Source organism: Taeniopygia guttata, chromosome 2, assembly GCF_048771995.1.
Source record: "Taeniopygia guttata chromosome 2, bTaeGut7.mat, whole genome shotgun sequence".
NCBI classification, from domain to species: Eukaryota; Metazoa; Chordata; class Aves; order Passeriformes; family Estrildidae; genus Taeniopygia; species Taeniopygia guttata.
The window spans coordinates 46989120-47005723 of record NC_133026.1 but is presented as its reverse complement, the minus strand read 5'-3'; the positions used below and the strand labels follow the sequence as shown (position 1 = coordinate 47005723).

General features: G+C 37.5%; 1 protein-coding gene across 2 annotated transcripts in view; it reads right to left on the bottom strand.

Moving 5' to 3' along the window:
• The window catches only part of SEPTIN7 (septin 7), a 60022-nt gene that overhangs the window by 24455 nt on the left and 18963 nt on the right, over nucleotides 1-16604 (bottom strand). For both annotated transcript variants that reach the window (XM_012571676.5, XM_030265180.3), the window contains exon 2: nucleotides 2200-2306. In XM_012571676.5, the coding sequence (XP_012427130.2) occupies nucleotides 2200-2306 (107 nt within the window). The remainder of the gene's footprint in view (nucleotides 1-2199; nucleotides 2307-16604) is intronic.

Sequence of the window (16604 nt, the reverse complement as noted above, 5' to 3'; positions counted from 1 at the left end):
AAACAGCTTTGGCAAGCTCTTGGCCTCAAGCTTTAGCCCACACCGTAGAAGTAAGAAGAAAATGCAATGACTCTTCAGCCTGAGCTCTGTTCAAGCCCTTTTCTTTCTCTCTCCAGCTTTACATAGGAAAAAAAAAAATCATTAAGGGAGGCTTTCTGAAAAGTATGTCTTTTTCTTACACCAGTAAATCAATAAAAATCAAACCACCTTAATGGTCAGAATGAACAGCAGATCATCTAATCTTGCCCCCTAACAGATGAAAGTACTTAACTCAAATTCCAGAAATTCCACACAGATCTTCATATTTTTTCTTACACTGATGCACCTTTAACTAGGAGGGGAGTGTGTTCTCTGAAAGATGTCTCAGTTTGGGTTTTTTTGTTAGCTTGTGTACAAATTCTTCCAAGGACTTTTCCCAACTGAAAAAACCAAAAATCTTCCAATGACAGGGAATCCATCCCACAGTTATTTAAACTAAAATTCAATGAACATAAGCTGAATTGGTTTAGCTTCTGCTAAACTAAAATGTAATCAGTAATGAAATCATGCTACATCTCTCTTCCAGTAAAAGAGTCACCCATCTATTAGGTTTTCCAACAGTCACTGATTGGCTCAGTAATAAGTATACTGTATGAGAGTTTAACTCTCTGCATACCTCTTCCATCTCAGTTGACATCTCTTTGAAAACAAGTAATCTATTTCAAGATCTTATTCAAATAATGCTCTGATGCCCCTAATAACAAGCTTTCAAGTCCATTTTGTCAGTCACTATGGTTTTACATTAAACTGATAAAGCAGCCTAACAGATATGAACAAAGCTTAGAAATTATTAATATATTGTTAATCAAACCCTGGATGTTCACAAGCTTTTCTGAAATAAAAAAAAATTATATTCTCCAATGGATTTGTTTTGTAATAGTATTCAAGTTTTAATGTTGAGCTAACACAAGCAATGCAATTTAAACTTCTCGATATGGACAAAATAACTAACCTTTTCCTTCTCCTGTGGTAATTACTCTGTGTTCTGACATTGGATTAAAAAACACCTTATCCAAAACCCCAAACAAAAAAAAAAACCCCGAGGTCCCACAAAGCAATAAGGACAGTGGTTCATGGCACCGGAGTTTAATTACTCAATTCCAATGAGTAAAAAAGCACTCTATTTTACAGCTTCTGTTTAGCACATTGCATACCCTCCTAACTCAACACAGGGCTCAATCCCTTTATCACAACTCTGCAATTGCCCAGTCCCTTCAGCCAGTTGAATTCTGCAGCTGGACGAACTCTGTTGGACAATAGAAGCAATGGTGAGCACCCTTGGTCCTCACCTGTATAAGGTTAGATTATCACAAGTTATCTTCACCAGTCTTAAGCAAGTGCACATCAAGAGAGGTAAGCAGAACTCATGCATCCTTATTCAGCTGTTCAGCTGTGAAGGCAGTAAGTACCTCACAAACACAATGATTTCCCAAATTACCTATAGCATTGTTATTTCTTAGCATTAGGTAACTTATTTTTAGTAATCTTTTTATAACAGGGAAAACATGTTCTTTTTTTTAAGAGAAAATATAATTGATCAGTAGCAAGTTATTACACAAAACAAATGGCTCAGCTTCGGTTTTCCAATCTTTGACTTAATATTTCAGTTGCATCATGCACTTGCAGAAATATCCTCTTTAAGTCTAGTGCTTAAAGTCAGGCAGGCTCACCCTAGTCCCTGATGTTTCAGAATAACAACTTGAAACAGGTCAACAAGGTACCACTAAGGATACAGTCTGCAGAAGACTCACAGATACTTTTATACCCAGGTCCCTGCACTTCTGTCAAATAATTTAATATTTGGTCTCTAAAAGCCTGACTTAAACAGATAGATTTGCACATCTATGTATTTCTACAGATTTACTCACTATTTTACTTGATAATAAACACTACATTTTCAAAAAGTTCTGCACATATATGTGCTTTTTAATCTACAGGCAAAACACAAAACACTTCAGGGCTCCCACATTTCTACAGGCTACAGGTTTGAGAACCTGGAAGTTTTGCTATTAAGATACACACTGAATATGTCTTAGTGGTTCATATCACCACTAAATGTATCTTGAAACTCAGGTGCTTATGTGACACCTGTACATCACCTTACATTACTAAATTGCAAGTTAAAATATTCAGGCTGTACCGTTTTTTCCCCAGACATACCTGTACGGTCTTTTTAATTCTGTGTGAAGGACCTGGATACTCTGGGGAATACAATTCTGTTAAGAATAATGAGTTGATTAATGTTGATTTTCCCAGTCCAGATTCACCTAGAAGAAAACAGAACAGTTTCAGTAAAACCAGGAGTATCACATCAAATATAAACATTTAGATCCACATTTCAAATACTCTTTAAACATAGTACCCGAAAACACCCACTTCACTCTAAGACTTTGAGAATCTATAATCTTTTCCAATTTCAAGGAAAACCTTTCAAATCCAATTGTCATTGTTGGGCTCTACAGACAATTTTTCTGAACATATTAAGTATTGAGTGCATTCAGCACTTTTATCCATTTCTCCCATTACAACATACAAAGATGATATTACATTGGATTTTATACATAAGCTATCTTCCTGGTATAACTCACCATAATGCCAAAACAGATTAAGTTCTCTCCTTTATTTCAAATATTATTTATTAGAGAGTCTTTATTATCAGGAAGGAGAAAAAGAAGTGGGGGTGGGAGTGGGGGGTAGGTGGGGAGAAAGACTGATATTAGTTTGTTATAACTATTAAAGCCACAAGAGATTAAACGAAGTTTCAAACTATATGGCTCGCCTGGGAATTTGCTGTTGCTGGGGTACAGAGGAGACTGGATTTTATTAGGCATTTTTTTGATAATTTCTTCACAAGCAACAGTAAATCATCTTTGCTGAACAATCTGGAGACACTACTGCCATGACAATCCAAGCAAATACAGCTAAACGCACCACAGCAAAAATTACCCTCCATTTACAACTCTACAGAGACAAGGGCAAGAATTTCAGATCAACTACTTATTATTTTAAAATAAAAGTATTTTGCTTAGTTTTTTGGTGTTTTTGTTGTGGGTTTTTTTTTTTTGTTGTTGTTTTTTTTTGCTAAGAAACTACTTTAACACAACAATTCACTCTGGCATGAGTGTAAGGAAAAAGGTATAAAAAAAATGCTGCTTTTTTTCTGTTTAGGTTTCATATGCAGTCTGTCAGTACATTGACCTAAACAGAAACAGACACAGGGAAATTTGCTTTCAAACTAGCAAATTGGAGGGCAGACCATGTACCTTCACCGAGGGAGGAAAATGAGCTGAACTCGGCCCATAATTGAAAGGTAATGCTTAACTAGAGCACTAATCACTCCAGCCCCAACAAACATTGTGTTGATTTAGAGACTGAACTGAGAAAACTTCCAACCCTCTCCTGAGGTAAATGTCCTGGGTTAATGCAAGAGAGTTATGTAACAAAGTAGTTAGGAATTGCCTCCCCTGCAATAGGTATCTGGGTTTCCTAGACGAGCCGGCTCATACGCAGCAGCCATCTCGATTACAGTGGTGTAGCACAGAGTGTCTGCAGCACCGAGCAGAGCAATCTCATTAGCTGCACTGTAAACGGATTAGCAGCTGATGAACCACTGCAACCAGAGCTCCTGCCGGCTGTCTGCGCTCTCAGCAGCGCTTTACTCTTCAAACCCCACCCTCCTGAACAGAGAGCTAACCCGCGCTGCGAGCAGGGCTGCCCACGGCCAGGCTGATGGAAAGGGAGATAGATACTCAACGGAGGGCGTCAAGATAGCAATGAACACTAACCCCACCAGGACAGGTTTATGCAAGCCAGCAGGGACATGCTTGTTGACAAGATTTCACCACTGCCCTGCAGATTTTGCCTTCTTCCGTGGTCAGATGCATGAGACACCTACAAACTATGCAGTAAACACAGTGCCTCCGAGTCTGGTCATAAAGGACACAGAATTTCTACTGGTTTGGACACAGGTTTTCTACTCTGCAATTGCAAGACTTAAAGGGCCGGGTCAGCTGTAGCTGAGAGGCCACCCCATCAATTCTGCAACAAAAAGAAGCTTCTGAAATGCCCAACTGTCCATTCTCATAGATGCATCTTGGTTAAAGCTTAACCTCCATCTCACAACCCTGCTCAAGAGATAGACATCGTTCCAGTTAAACTAAAGGATTTAATCCACTCTACTGAAGCCCTCAGGAGGGTGGCTCTGGTTTTGAAATGGACAATTCATATCCTTTCCGTTACCTTTACTTTCTAACTTGACCATAATCTTGTAAAAGGCACCCTACTACAGTACTGAAGGAAGATTTTAGCATCAGATTCTACTTAAGTAGACAAAAACGGTTGCTCCTTCTTTCTCCCTTCTATTAGGGTTACTGCCAGTAACCTAAGAATTTCAGGTGAAAAACAGTGGAAACAACCACTTCTCCCGAAAATGAGTGCCTTTCAAGCTGTCATTGAAATTTAACATATGGAAATAAGATTTTCAGCTTCAAAAGAGTGTAATGGAAAACCAGCAGTTTGCCCAAGATGGCTTGGGCATCTGTTGAACTCCATACCAAGCAGTCCCTGAGCTGCTGAAGCATCACACCCTGAGAGATCTGAGGTATGTTCCCCTCCTCACCCTTCACCACCCTTTACAGCTACAAGGAAGTGAAGACAATTTTGAGTGAAATTAGTGAAAATAAACTATGCTAAGGATATTTATGCTCAATCTTGTTCCCAAAGGTGCCCATCATCCTGGATATCCTTGCCCATCATGCTAGCTTTAATCAGCCAGTGCAGATTATAACAGTTTAAACTGCTTAACTGCTAGCAGCAATTGAGTTATCACATAGAAGATTGATACCTCAATTCAATGCACCTATCCAGGATGCAGTTGCGCTTAGACAATGTATGGTTCAGCATCTGCAACAGCAGTAAGAGGCTATAACATCAGATAAAACAATTGCACTGAAACTGTAGGCAAAAAACTCTAACTGGAACATTTAATATTGTACTACAGGAAGCCATGCTGCTTCCACTGTAATAAAACAAGTGTTTCTCTGTGAAAGAAGAATTTGAGAGATCAACTGTAAGTCTGTAAGTGAACATTCTAGCAGCCTTTCTGGACACACTAAAATATTCTAATTTTCATTAGAAATTTGCTAAATAGTAAAACAACAAAAAAAAAATTCAAACCCCAACCAAAACAAACCACCAAACAAACACACACAAAACCCTTAACTCCACAGCCAAACAAAACCCTCTGTCCTTCCCAAAACTACCTAAAAGGATTGCCTACTCGAAAGGCTGAGAAATTAACTTCCACAGATGCAACAGGCTATAAATACAACTAACAAAACCACAAGGGAGAAGGGAAAACAAGTGAAATTTAATTTGCCCTTACAGAAACAAAATTATACACCCCAAATAAAATGTATCTTCCCACTTTCAGCGAGCACTTCTGATGGTATTTTGCCCTTTGACCATTGCATGAACTAGCAAAAGGATGCAATGTAATAGAAACTTTTCAACAGCAATAACTCCCAATCACATAATGAATTATGTTGTTGTTAGACCTAGGTGCCTGATTTAGAGTGAGCAATATTTAGAAATGTGTTTTAAAAAGAAGAAAACAAGGAAAACATTTATTTTGTAATCTTGACTCCATAATGTTAATTATTTCTGGTATCCAGGTGCTGCCTTTTACCTTGCCCTCTCTCTCCCACTAAATATTTCACACAGGCTTCAAATTCCTCTGAATATTGTTCTTTTTCTTCATTATTTTGTGTCCTATATTTATGCGTAACTTAGTGTTTCCAAATATTAACATTTTAGCAAGCAGTTATTATCGTCACATTCAAACACATGGAGCTATCCACCCTTGTTGGTAGAAATAAGCACATACTTTCACTAACATACTTTTGTGAAGGAATACCTTCTGTGGCCCTCACGGGACTAGCAAAAGTTCCAACTCTTCTCAAGTCCATGAATTTCGAAATGGCTGAACAAATAGAGTGGAACTCTTCTTACACACTAGGGTTAACAATTACCTCTTGACCATTAGCATATCTATAAAGATGGCTCATAGCACATTACTTTAAATTAACCTTGGATACCTGTGAACAAAACACTGATCAAGTACTTTCCTTTTTTTCCTACACATATAAGACTAGCTGTTAACATGAGAAGAAAAACCAAGGGAAAAAAACAAAAAACCACATTCAGTCTCCTCTTTAATATATAAAGCATACAGATCTCAAACGTACTTCTGGGGATCAGAGGAGACCACTGGGATGGTTTGCAAACCATGTAAATAGTCTCCAGAATAGCACTAAACACGTAAGTAAAGGAAATGAACAACTGAAAAACTGGAACAATGGTGTGAAATCCATGTGAATGGGGGAAAGTAGTGCTCAGGTAAAAAAAAATAAGTAACTAGCTCAACTGAGCTACACAAATCTTTCACCTTCATTTCCAAATACCTCCTCATAAATGAACCTAAGAAATCCTAATCTGTGATAATCAGCTAGAAAAATCTACTCACAGATAACTTGTTTCTATCAGTTCTTGCTATGACTTTATTATTACAAAAAGCCTCAAATTCCCAGCATCTGCTCCTTGTGATAACAGAAGTGAATTGATACCCTTAATGATGCTTTTTTCACTGTTCATTGCGGTGGCACATTAAGAATGTGGCATATTTCCAACCTCCTCTAACTCTCCAGCCTCTGCCAATCATACTCAAATATCTATGAGAAAAATGGACAAGAAGTCCAGTCCAACCTAGCTTTCTCCCAGCTTTATTTGTAACTTTTGGTGCAGACCACAGTTTTCTCATTCATCAAAAATGCATCACACTACATCTTGTAGATCCATCTTTCTAAAAATCCAGTATAGTTTTTCTTCTATATTTTTAGGATCTTGTTTTCTAAAACTCAAGCCCCAAAGAAAGCATGAATTGCATTCTCATATTTATGACCTCACGTGAGAGCTCATTAAACATATCAAGTAATCAAGGTAACCAATCTTGAACATTCCCAGCATGCTCTCTGCATGACTTTCTACCTCTTCATTATAAGTTACTCTTGCAGAAATAACCAGAAGTTTTCTACTCTTCACTAACAATTACTTGGCCATCTACCAGTGAAACAGTATTTCATGCTTATGCCCTGTGACAGTCAACTGCACCACTGGGAACATGACCACAAGTGATATGTGTATTTAGGAATTTCAAGTTGCTTTCCCAAACTCCAGGTGGGACTACAAGACTGCCAAGGAACCTCCCACCAGCAAGAAAAATGTTTTGCAGCACTGGAAGCCAAGACTTCAGTTAAACTGCTCAAAGTGATTTGCTTCATCACCAAGAGGACAGCCCAGTCTCTCTGTCATTGTCTCTATTAACCGGACACAGCGAGAACTGCAGACTGAAAAGAAGCACTAACTGCTAATTCTGATGGCTGAGAGAAGGTAACTCATCCCAGTGGACTTGTAGCTCATTAGAGAAAAACCAGTAAGCCCCATGATAACCAGGTTTCTACAAATTGCACAGGGTTTTTGGAAGCTTCCATGGCATTTTAAGTAGACATCTCTATTTCAAGTTCCTTGATACAGTCAAGCATAAGCTGCAGTTGCTTCACTGCTTTTTCAGAATGAAGATATCCAACAACACATTTCTTCTGTGAAGGGCAATTAATAGCACATTTGATAGCCACAAAGAGTTATTACAAGGGGATAAAATTCAACAGAAAAATGCTGCACTTCTCCACAACCTACTTATACAGAATGTTTATATCAAAGCATATTTTATTTTTAGCTGTTGAACAAGTTTTTTTATGGAATTTTTCAATTTTATAAATTCTAATTATTGTGACAGTTTTTGCTTAAAATATAATCTCATTAGTTTGATGCTGGTGACTCAAAGAAGGGTAAAAAGCTTGTCAGAAGGCATACAAAAATGCATTTCATCTTCTTTCATCTTTGTACAATTCACAGTTTATGTGCACGACAACACCTGCAGCTTTATGCAAATGTGCAATGGCTTTGATGGCACTGTAACATGCAGGCTCTTGCTTTCATGCAGAAATAATCAGAGAGCCTGAACTACCGTGAGTGGTATGAAAGAACCGTCCTCTTGCCCAGGGGAAATGATGCTCTGCTATGTCATTATACACAACCACAAAAATGAAGACTACAAGATGCTTTTAATTTCAAGTCTGATTTTAGAAGCTTTCGTAAAGGCTAGTTCCTGCCTTCAGTGCTCTACAAAATACAAACCAACAGTCCAATAAACTGGATGTAAGAACATCCAAATGAAACCTGTCAGGCAGAGGATGGGAGCAGGACCGTGCTGCTACCACATATCTACTTTTCCATGTAGGATGGTGTCATGTGAAATCTTGCAAATTATCGACTCTGTCTTTTATAGCATTTATAAGGGGAAGAAAGTCAAAGCTCCACCATTTCACAACTTGAATGTGAAGCATAAATTATGGAAGCAACATATGTTAGAGCCACAAAGATGCTTCTAGCAAAACAGAAGAACAGGGAAGTCTAGCAGCAATAAATCCATTTCTGCCTGTCAGCAACAGCATCAACAGCAGCATAATTTCAGCATTTAGGATACAGCAAGACAATTTAATCAATTTTCTTAGAGCAGAATTTAAAGTGCAATAACTGAGGGCAGACTCTTGGTATATCATTCTTGTCAGAGATGACATATTTAAATAATTCAGAAAAGCCATTAGCAGGGATGGGAAATATCTCAGAAGAATATTGCAACAGATTCTACACAGCATTTTCCAAGTACTATTGTTCCTCCTCAAAGCAGAAGCAGGTCTAGCTTTCCACAATTGACATATTATAAAGCTGCCATATAACAATGGTTTAACTTCACAGGTGAAATTTTTGCTACTGCAAGAACTCCCAATCCAACTCTTGCACTAGAACTCACAATGCAGCATGTGAAGCAAGAAGCGATCCAGCAAACTAGGGCACACAGGGCTTCAGGATGGGAAAATGAGGGGGAGATGACAAAAGATAGATTAGCAAAGTCAAATGCTCTCCTCTCTTATTGGAAACAAGGATAACTGTAAAAATCTGCATTTAAAACTAGACCTCTGTCACAAAAGAATCATCAACAATTCATAAGTCAATGAATTTGTGGCACTTCCTGAAGAAAGTCTTATTTCCTCTAATTGTATACACACGTTTTGCTCCTGATAAACAGCGTGTCTGCAAATTAGCCACTTAAAATAGGACATCTTAAGGCTGAGGCATGGAAAGCAGTCTTTCAGCATTTTGGACAAACACTTGCAGCCCAGTAAAACCAAGGAACCAAACCCAGAAGTTTGTCTTCACTTTTAGTTCAACATTACTGCAGATGACAAAAAACTGCATAGTATTGGTCCACTCATATCTAGTACCAAGAACAGCTGAAATGCAACAATCTGAGCTTCAGAGTTACAAGCCCACCATTAGCAGCTGCAGTCCAGGCTCACCAAAGCTTACCTTGCTTTGTTTTCTTTGTTAGGTGAAATAAAACTCCTATGTCTGATTAAGCTGTAGTCATACTGCAATGCAGCTTTAGAGACATTATAAGCAACAAGAAGTTGTAAAAACTGACCTACATGGGCAATCTCAATGCACAAGGTCACTGTGGAGTATCTGGGTTAAAGAATTCAACTGGAAATGACAGAAGCTGCAGAGTTCCAGGACAAATCTTCTATGCTGAAACCTCATAACCAGGATACACCTTCAATTTTCACAGGCTTTGACAAAGCAAAACCAAAGATCCTTCACAAGAGAAGAAAAAAAACCTTATTGCTTCAAAAATCAAATCAAGAGAAACAGAAACTGTTGTGGAAAATGATAAAGCAGGATGCTCTGTTTAAGGCAAGAAAGCAAACATGTGAGACCACTATTGCTGCAGAGCTGGACATACTCTCTGGAGACAAATACAGGGATAGATAGAATTGTATTCCCTGATTATATGATAAAAAAAAAAAAAAAAAAAAAAGAGGATAAGATTACAGGAACATGAAATTTGTCATTTCTACATTACTGCTGACAACCAATTGTACAGTATAAGCGCTAACATTTGCTGACTAAAGAATAAAAAGTACATTAATGAACAGAGATCACAGATTAGTCACAGTAGGCTCTTTCATTACTTGGACAGAAACAAAACTGACACAGCTATAAAAATGCTAATTAAAAAATAAGGAAGAGTGATGGGGTTTACTTAATCTTTTAGACTAAAACACATGGCACAGATAAAGGGTCAACATCTGAGTGTGGCATGCATGCAACTCATGAACAAGAAGCTCTACACATCAACTTGAGTAAACGGAGAGAAAGGTGAAGCACGTTAAGCAACATCTCCCTCAAAACACCACCCAACTGATACATCTAAAACATGAGTACAACAGAAAATTTCAGAAGGATAAAAACCAAAATTATTTTTACTTACATGGAACCTAATGAGTCTCAACAGAAGAGTACAAAGAGCACTTAGATTGACTTACTCAACTCTTCATCATATCTTCCCTTGAAAATTTACACTATAACAGAATAAAAGCTATTCGAAGTCTATCAAGTGCTCTCAAAATATCCCAGATGGGACACTCTGCTATGAAGCAAATCCATAAAACTTTGTCAGAAGACTTAGACTATTTCTTGCAGCAGGAAAAATTTCTTTCAATACCTTATACCTTCTCGCTTTAATATCCTTGGAAGCACATTTTGTAACAGGAAACTATGTTATGACAAACCCCCTAACTGGCACAAGTGGCAAGAGGAAGATACAGATAGCTAGACAGAATTCTGAAAATACACCCCAGTGATATGATTCTTGTGGCAATAAGGAATGAGAAATTAGGGCAATGTTGTTTGCAAATTATGATAATTCTGCTTCTTTGGTCTGGTGTTAGCCAATCAAGGAGCAAGAAGATCACATGGATGTGCTCTCCTGCATACACTGCTGCCACTTTTAAGCAACCATGGCAAAACGTGCTTTTGTTTCCCTAAGACAGTCTCCACTGGAATTGTAAAAATTGTTATTTTAGCTCTATAAAAGGGTGTGGAATAAGCTGGTTTTGTCAAGACTATACCCCTTTTAATATGGCAACAACTGTTCTGCTTAAGTGCTAAGCCATTGTTTCCAAACTGCTGCCATCACTGTTCAGTTTTATAATAATGACTAAGAAGAAAACTGAGCTGCTTTTATAGCCAACAGAAGCATCAGTTTACAAAGTGGAAAGGAAAACAGACAGGTCTGATAAGGTCATATCCTAAGACCTGTCTAGAATGCTTGCTGTGTTTTGCAGTGGATAAGTCTGAAGGACAGACATGGGAGGTGGACCAGGAATCCTTCTGGACTTCCTGCCAGCTACAGAGGACACAGCCCAGAGCCAAGGACGCTGCATCTGATAGGCTTGTCCTTTGTAGAAGGTGAGAATGATACACACTGAGCTTAGTTAAAAGGGATACAAATCATAATTCTTAAAATATTTTTTCATATAAATTCTTAAATCATTCAGTCAAATACAATGCAAAAGAACTCCCTAATATGTAAGTAAGTGAAAATCTGACATGCTCTTTTCTGTCTCAATGACTGCTGAGTTGCAGCTATTGTTTTCTGCTCTGCCTGGCACTGATATAGCAGAAAAGCAGTGAACAGATACTTGTCAATAGTTAGTTTCCTTTAAGTTAGCAACTTCATATATATTTCACACTTTTCTTCTCCACCACAATGTAATGGTATCCCTCTAAATTAACCTTATTATACAAAACATCACAGTTTCACCTCATCTTTTATTTCAATATTTATGCTACACTAAGGCTGAGTTGCACTGTGGATTTCAAAGTTACTTTCCTCTATAGGGCTAGAAGGACATGAAACAGTCTCAATTTCTATATTCCTTAAATTAGATACGATGCCACCCTTACAGTACTATGAATTTTTGTTTTATCTGAACTTCAAAATCTGAACTGAATAAGTCTAACTCTGCTCTCCCATTGCAAAAATCTTCCCATATCTCATGTGCCATCTTTAAAAATTCATTTGAGCAATTATCATATTCCTGTTCAAGTCTGTTGTCCAAAATGATGCATCAGATAAACATTTCTCCTAAAATAGTAATTTTATTAATGAGATTTAAAAAAAAATAGTAATTTTATTAATGAGATTAAAAAAAAAAAAAGAAATTAAATTAAACTTCAGTGAGGCATGGAAGTCCAAGTGAGATAGACCTGTATTACATGTAGTTATTTATTTACAGTTTGCATGTGAAAGATCCCCATTTTGGGAGTCATCTGGAAATGCATACTACTAAGATTTCTATATTCCACAAATGCTTCATTTGGAAACACACACCCTGATTTGGAAACACGCAACTAATTTAAAGCTAAGACTGCACTATACTAAAGGATATGTCATTTACAAATATTTAAGTTGTACTTTTAAAACCAAGAACAAATATTTGCCTTCATCCTACACCACACCAGGCAGCAGCTGCAACAACCAGTGCTTAAAAGAAGTGTCAACTCAAAACCACGTTGCCAAAGTTACGTGCATCCACTAACATCAGCTGACCTGATGTGTGACTTACGCTGAGCAGTGCTACAGCTTAAACTGCTTCCCCTGAGCTCTCAAAAATTTCAGATGCATAAAGGATTCACAAAATACAGTTTTTAAACATTTATCTGGTAATATTTTTCAGTTCCACCCTACAAGACTGACTTTTGCATAGCCTCATTTAGTATTTTTAGTAGGAAGTTACCCATAGGATACACTGCTCTTCCAATCGGAAGAGTCAAAATTCTTCAGGGAAAAGTATCTCAGACATAAACACAGATCCTTCATTACAACCACAACATTACATAATGCTCAGGATTTTTAGTCAAAACATTAGTTCAATGCAACCAAGGCTCAGTTTGACAACTTTCTGAAACAAATGCCTCATGACTGTCATATCAACCAGTACTGCCACTGAAAAAAAAATTAAATCCCAGCCTCCAAACCATTCCTCCTTTGTGCTGACACAAGATTTTCCTTAGCTGTGCAAGAAGACTAACCTTCCTTGCAGCTCCCAGAAAACACTCCAGCTGGATTTGCACACTAATCCAATTCAGGCCAAGTGCTATTAGTTCCTTCAAGAGCAGCACAGACTTAGGCCAGGTTAAAATCTGAACTTCAGCCTAGAGGAACAGCTGCTATTGCTGGATCACAGTTTTTCTAATTAAACCAGAAGGACACTTTATAAATGCCACTGAGGATATTATGATTTTTCCATTACTTAAAAATTATGAAGAATAATTTCCATTCTCTTACTCATGCCACTGACACCCTCTATATCAACTAAATTTTCCCATCCAAACATCTTTAAAGAGTTATCCACTACATTAATAAACAGCATGCAAAAAAAATCAGGGACTTAAAAAAATGCTCCACAGAAAAACTAGTCAAAAGTAGGCTGACCACATATGGAATGCACAGTATAATTTTTTCCCCCCTTCACTTTGTTCTGTTTTTCATTAAACAAGCAAACCTTTTATGTTTTGGGGTGGTTTTATGTGGGTTGGTTTGTTTTTGTTTTGTGTGTGTTTGTATTTTTTTTGTGTTTGTGTTTTGGTTTTGTAGTTCTTTTGGCAATGGAAAGTACTCAAGTCTCATTTTCCTAAAAGCCACCATAACATAGCCTAGGAAAAGCAGCTGACAGGCACTGGATACTTAAATGAAAATATGCGTCCAGGTTTAATAGTTTTTAAATATGCGCAATTATTGAAAAGCTAGGAGAAAATGAGAAGAATACGGACCTTGAAATAAACAAGTCTAACAGTGAGCGCAGGGGCACAATAAAAAAAGTAGTTTTCTTTCTTCACAGTGTTTTATCCATTAACATCTGTGATGCTCATCATCCTTGCCATGTTCTAAAGGAAAACCTCTCAAAGGATCCAGCAGTCTTGAAGACAGCAGCTCTGGTTATTTTCCAGTGGTAACTTTATGCTGATCACATTACAGATCTACTAACATTGAAGTGATCGAAGGAAGCCATAGTTTGCCACCATCCCATGAGTTGGTGGAAAAAACAGACATGTCAAAGAAATCTACAGGTATTGATACTTAAAAAAAAAAAAAAAAAAAAAAAAAAAAAAAACCCAAAAAAAAAGGCAGCCAGATGACATATAGAACTCCAAAACAGAGTTGTATCTAAGTCAGTGACTGACAATCTAATACTTTTGAAAAGGAAGATCCAGTTCTTGGGTTTTCCTAGCCATTTCCAAATGCTATCACTAGTAGTATAACAGCCTTATAAAAAGAGTGGGGAATAGGGAGGCTTTTACCATTTCAGTAACATCAGCTATTGTTCAAATTTACTATGATGAAAAAAACAGCGTGTTTTTTTTGTACTTGAATACCTCTAGTGTTATTTGGAACACCATTCTCAAAAGTACAGGCAAAATAACAGCCAAGTCAGCATAAGGAAAATGAAAATGTAACTAAGCACCCTAAAGGATAGGGAATTAAAAGGATGAAGCCAACACAAAGTCATTAAGCTGCACTGTAAGGTGTTGTTGTATGTCTCAAACATCAATACCCATCCAAAGGTAAACCAGCATGCGGGCAAATACCAGAATCAGCAGAAAACCTGAGGCTGGAATGAAGAGAATTGTGAGAAGAGAAAGTTGGTAAGTGCTCAAAAAGTACAAGACAGTTTGAATAAAACAGAAAAATAAACTGCTAACTATATATGAAAACAGCAGTTACACATAGGCAGCCCAAATCTATCTGCTTCTGAACAAGACTTCTCAACAATGAAGCACCCAAGTCATGCACAGTGGTCAGAGAAAAAACATATACAGAGTCTCAAATCAAATATAATAGCAGGAAATCAGCACCAGCCACCCCAGCATCCAGTTATATGCTGCAGTGAGACAGTTCTGCAAAAAGATCAATTGGAAAGCTATGGAAAATGGTTTTAGGCAAGATTCAAACTTCAGCAAAAATATGTTGTGCTGAGCTGTGTACATCAGTGTACATCAATAAGCCCTCTGCTCCCAGTAGCATTCTTTCCAAAAATAAACTCACCATAAAAAACCACAACAAACTTCCTCTTTCTATAATGTGTTTCAGGTTAACTAGTTTTTACAGGTGGATCTTAATTCTTCTATTCTGTAAAATAAAGACCAAGGCTGGCACTATCACCCTGGCAAAACATCATCTTTTCTTCCAGATTTCCATTAGGATTTATTTTCTCCTCCCCATTCATCTGTAATAATGCTTCATTTGAATTACAGGCCTAAATTGGTCCAGAAATAATTTGGTTACTGAAGTGGCCAACAGAAGTTATTTGTAATTGGACCCAACTTACTACTTTTACACCAGAGTTTCATTTCACAACACATTCTACTCCCTCAATTGGAGATGCAGGGCTGTAATCTCTCTCAGGGTACTGCGCTGTTTCTTACAATCATACCAGTTAATCCAAAAAGAAGTAAAAATTATCCTTTTCTGTTAGATGACTGCTCAATTACTGGAAAAGGAGTATCCAGGGGGTCCCTAGCTCCCTGCAAAAACAATATGAGATGTGTATTCCTGTCCTCCCCCATCACGATCACAAGCTCTGCCTTTTCTACTGCTTGAAACAATCCAGAAGGACTGGATGCAATCTTGGCATATTCCTGCATTAAAGTTTTTCCTAAAATTTAGCCAGCTCTGATTCTGAAAGGAGCCATTTAAAAGATAAATAATGAAGATCTAAATGGAAATGGCTCTTGAAAAATAAAGTACTTCAACTACCTTTCCCTGAAGTCCTTGTACCAAGTGCACTGAAGGTACTCCAACAAAATACATTTTCCCAGGCTGGGTATTTTGGATTTGTTTTTCTTGGTGAGAGAGGCCCACAGTATTTTTTAACTTGAAAAGATTAATTTCAATGATTAAAAGAGATAATTACCATGACTGGGGGAAACCACAAAGTGACCTGGATGGTATCTTTAAGTCCCCCAGGTATGTCTTTTTTAAACTTCTTATTAAAGTATAAATAGCCCACAAAGAGCTATATTAAGATTGCTAATGTGATAAACAACAGTGATGTCTGCAGCACAGGAAGAAACAGAAAGAACATTTTCTGCTATAGTGACTCTGATACAAGATACGCTTTTAGCATTAAATTTGTTAATTTCAAATCAGGTCAGATCTGCTCCAAGCTACATTCATTTCACAGCATTTGTACAGTAGCACAAAATAAATTGGCCACGTTTTTAATATCAACTAGATTTTTAAGAGCTTTTCACTGGCTTTTTTGCTGTCAGAATCAATTTCCTTATCTTAAAGATCATTATGATTATACAAATATTACTCAACAAATATTGTAAGCTCCGCAGGTCTACTGCAGACACACCACACCTATGTTCCCATATCCACCTTCGTGCTTACTCAAGTGTCTTGAAATGTCATAAATGGGGACAGCCTGGGACTGGGGCAATCATTAAAATCCCATCATCCACCTGAGGAGACTATTGGCTAATTTCCTCACTAGGAAAAGCAAATGCAGCAAAGCCATAGCAAACCTTGAAGTGCTAAC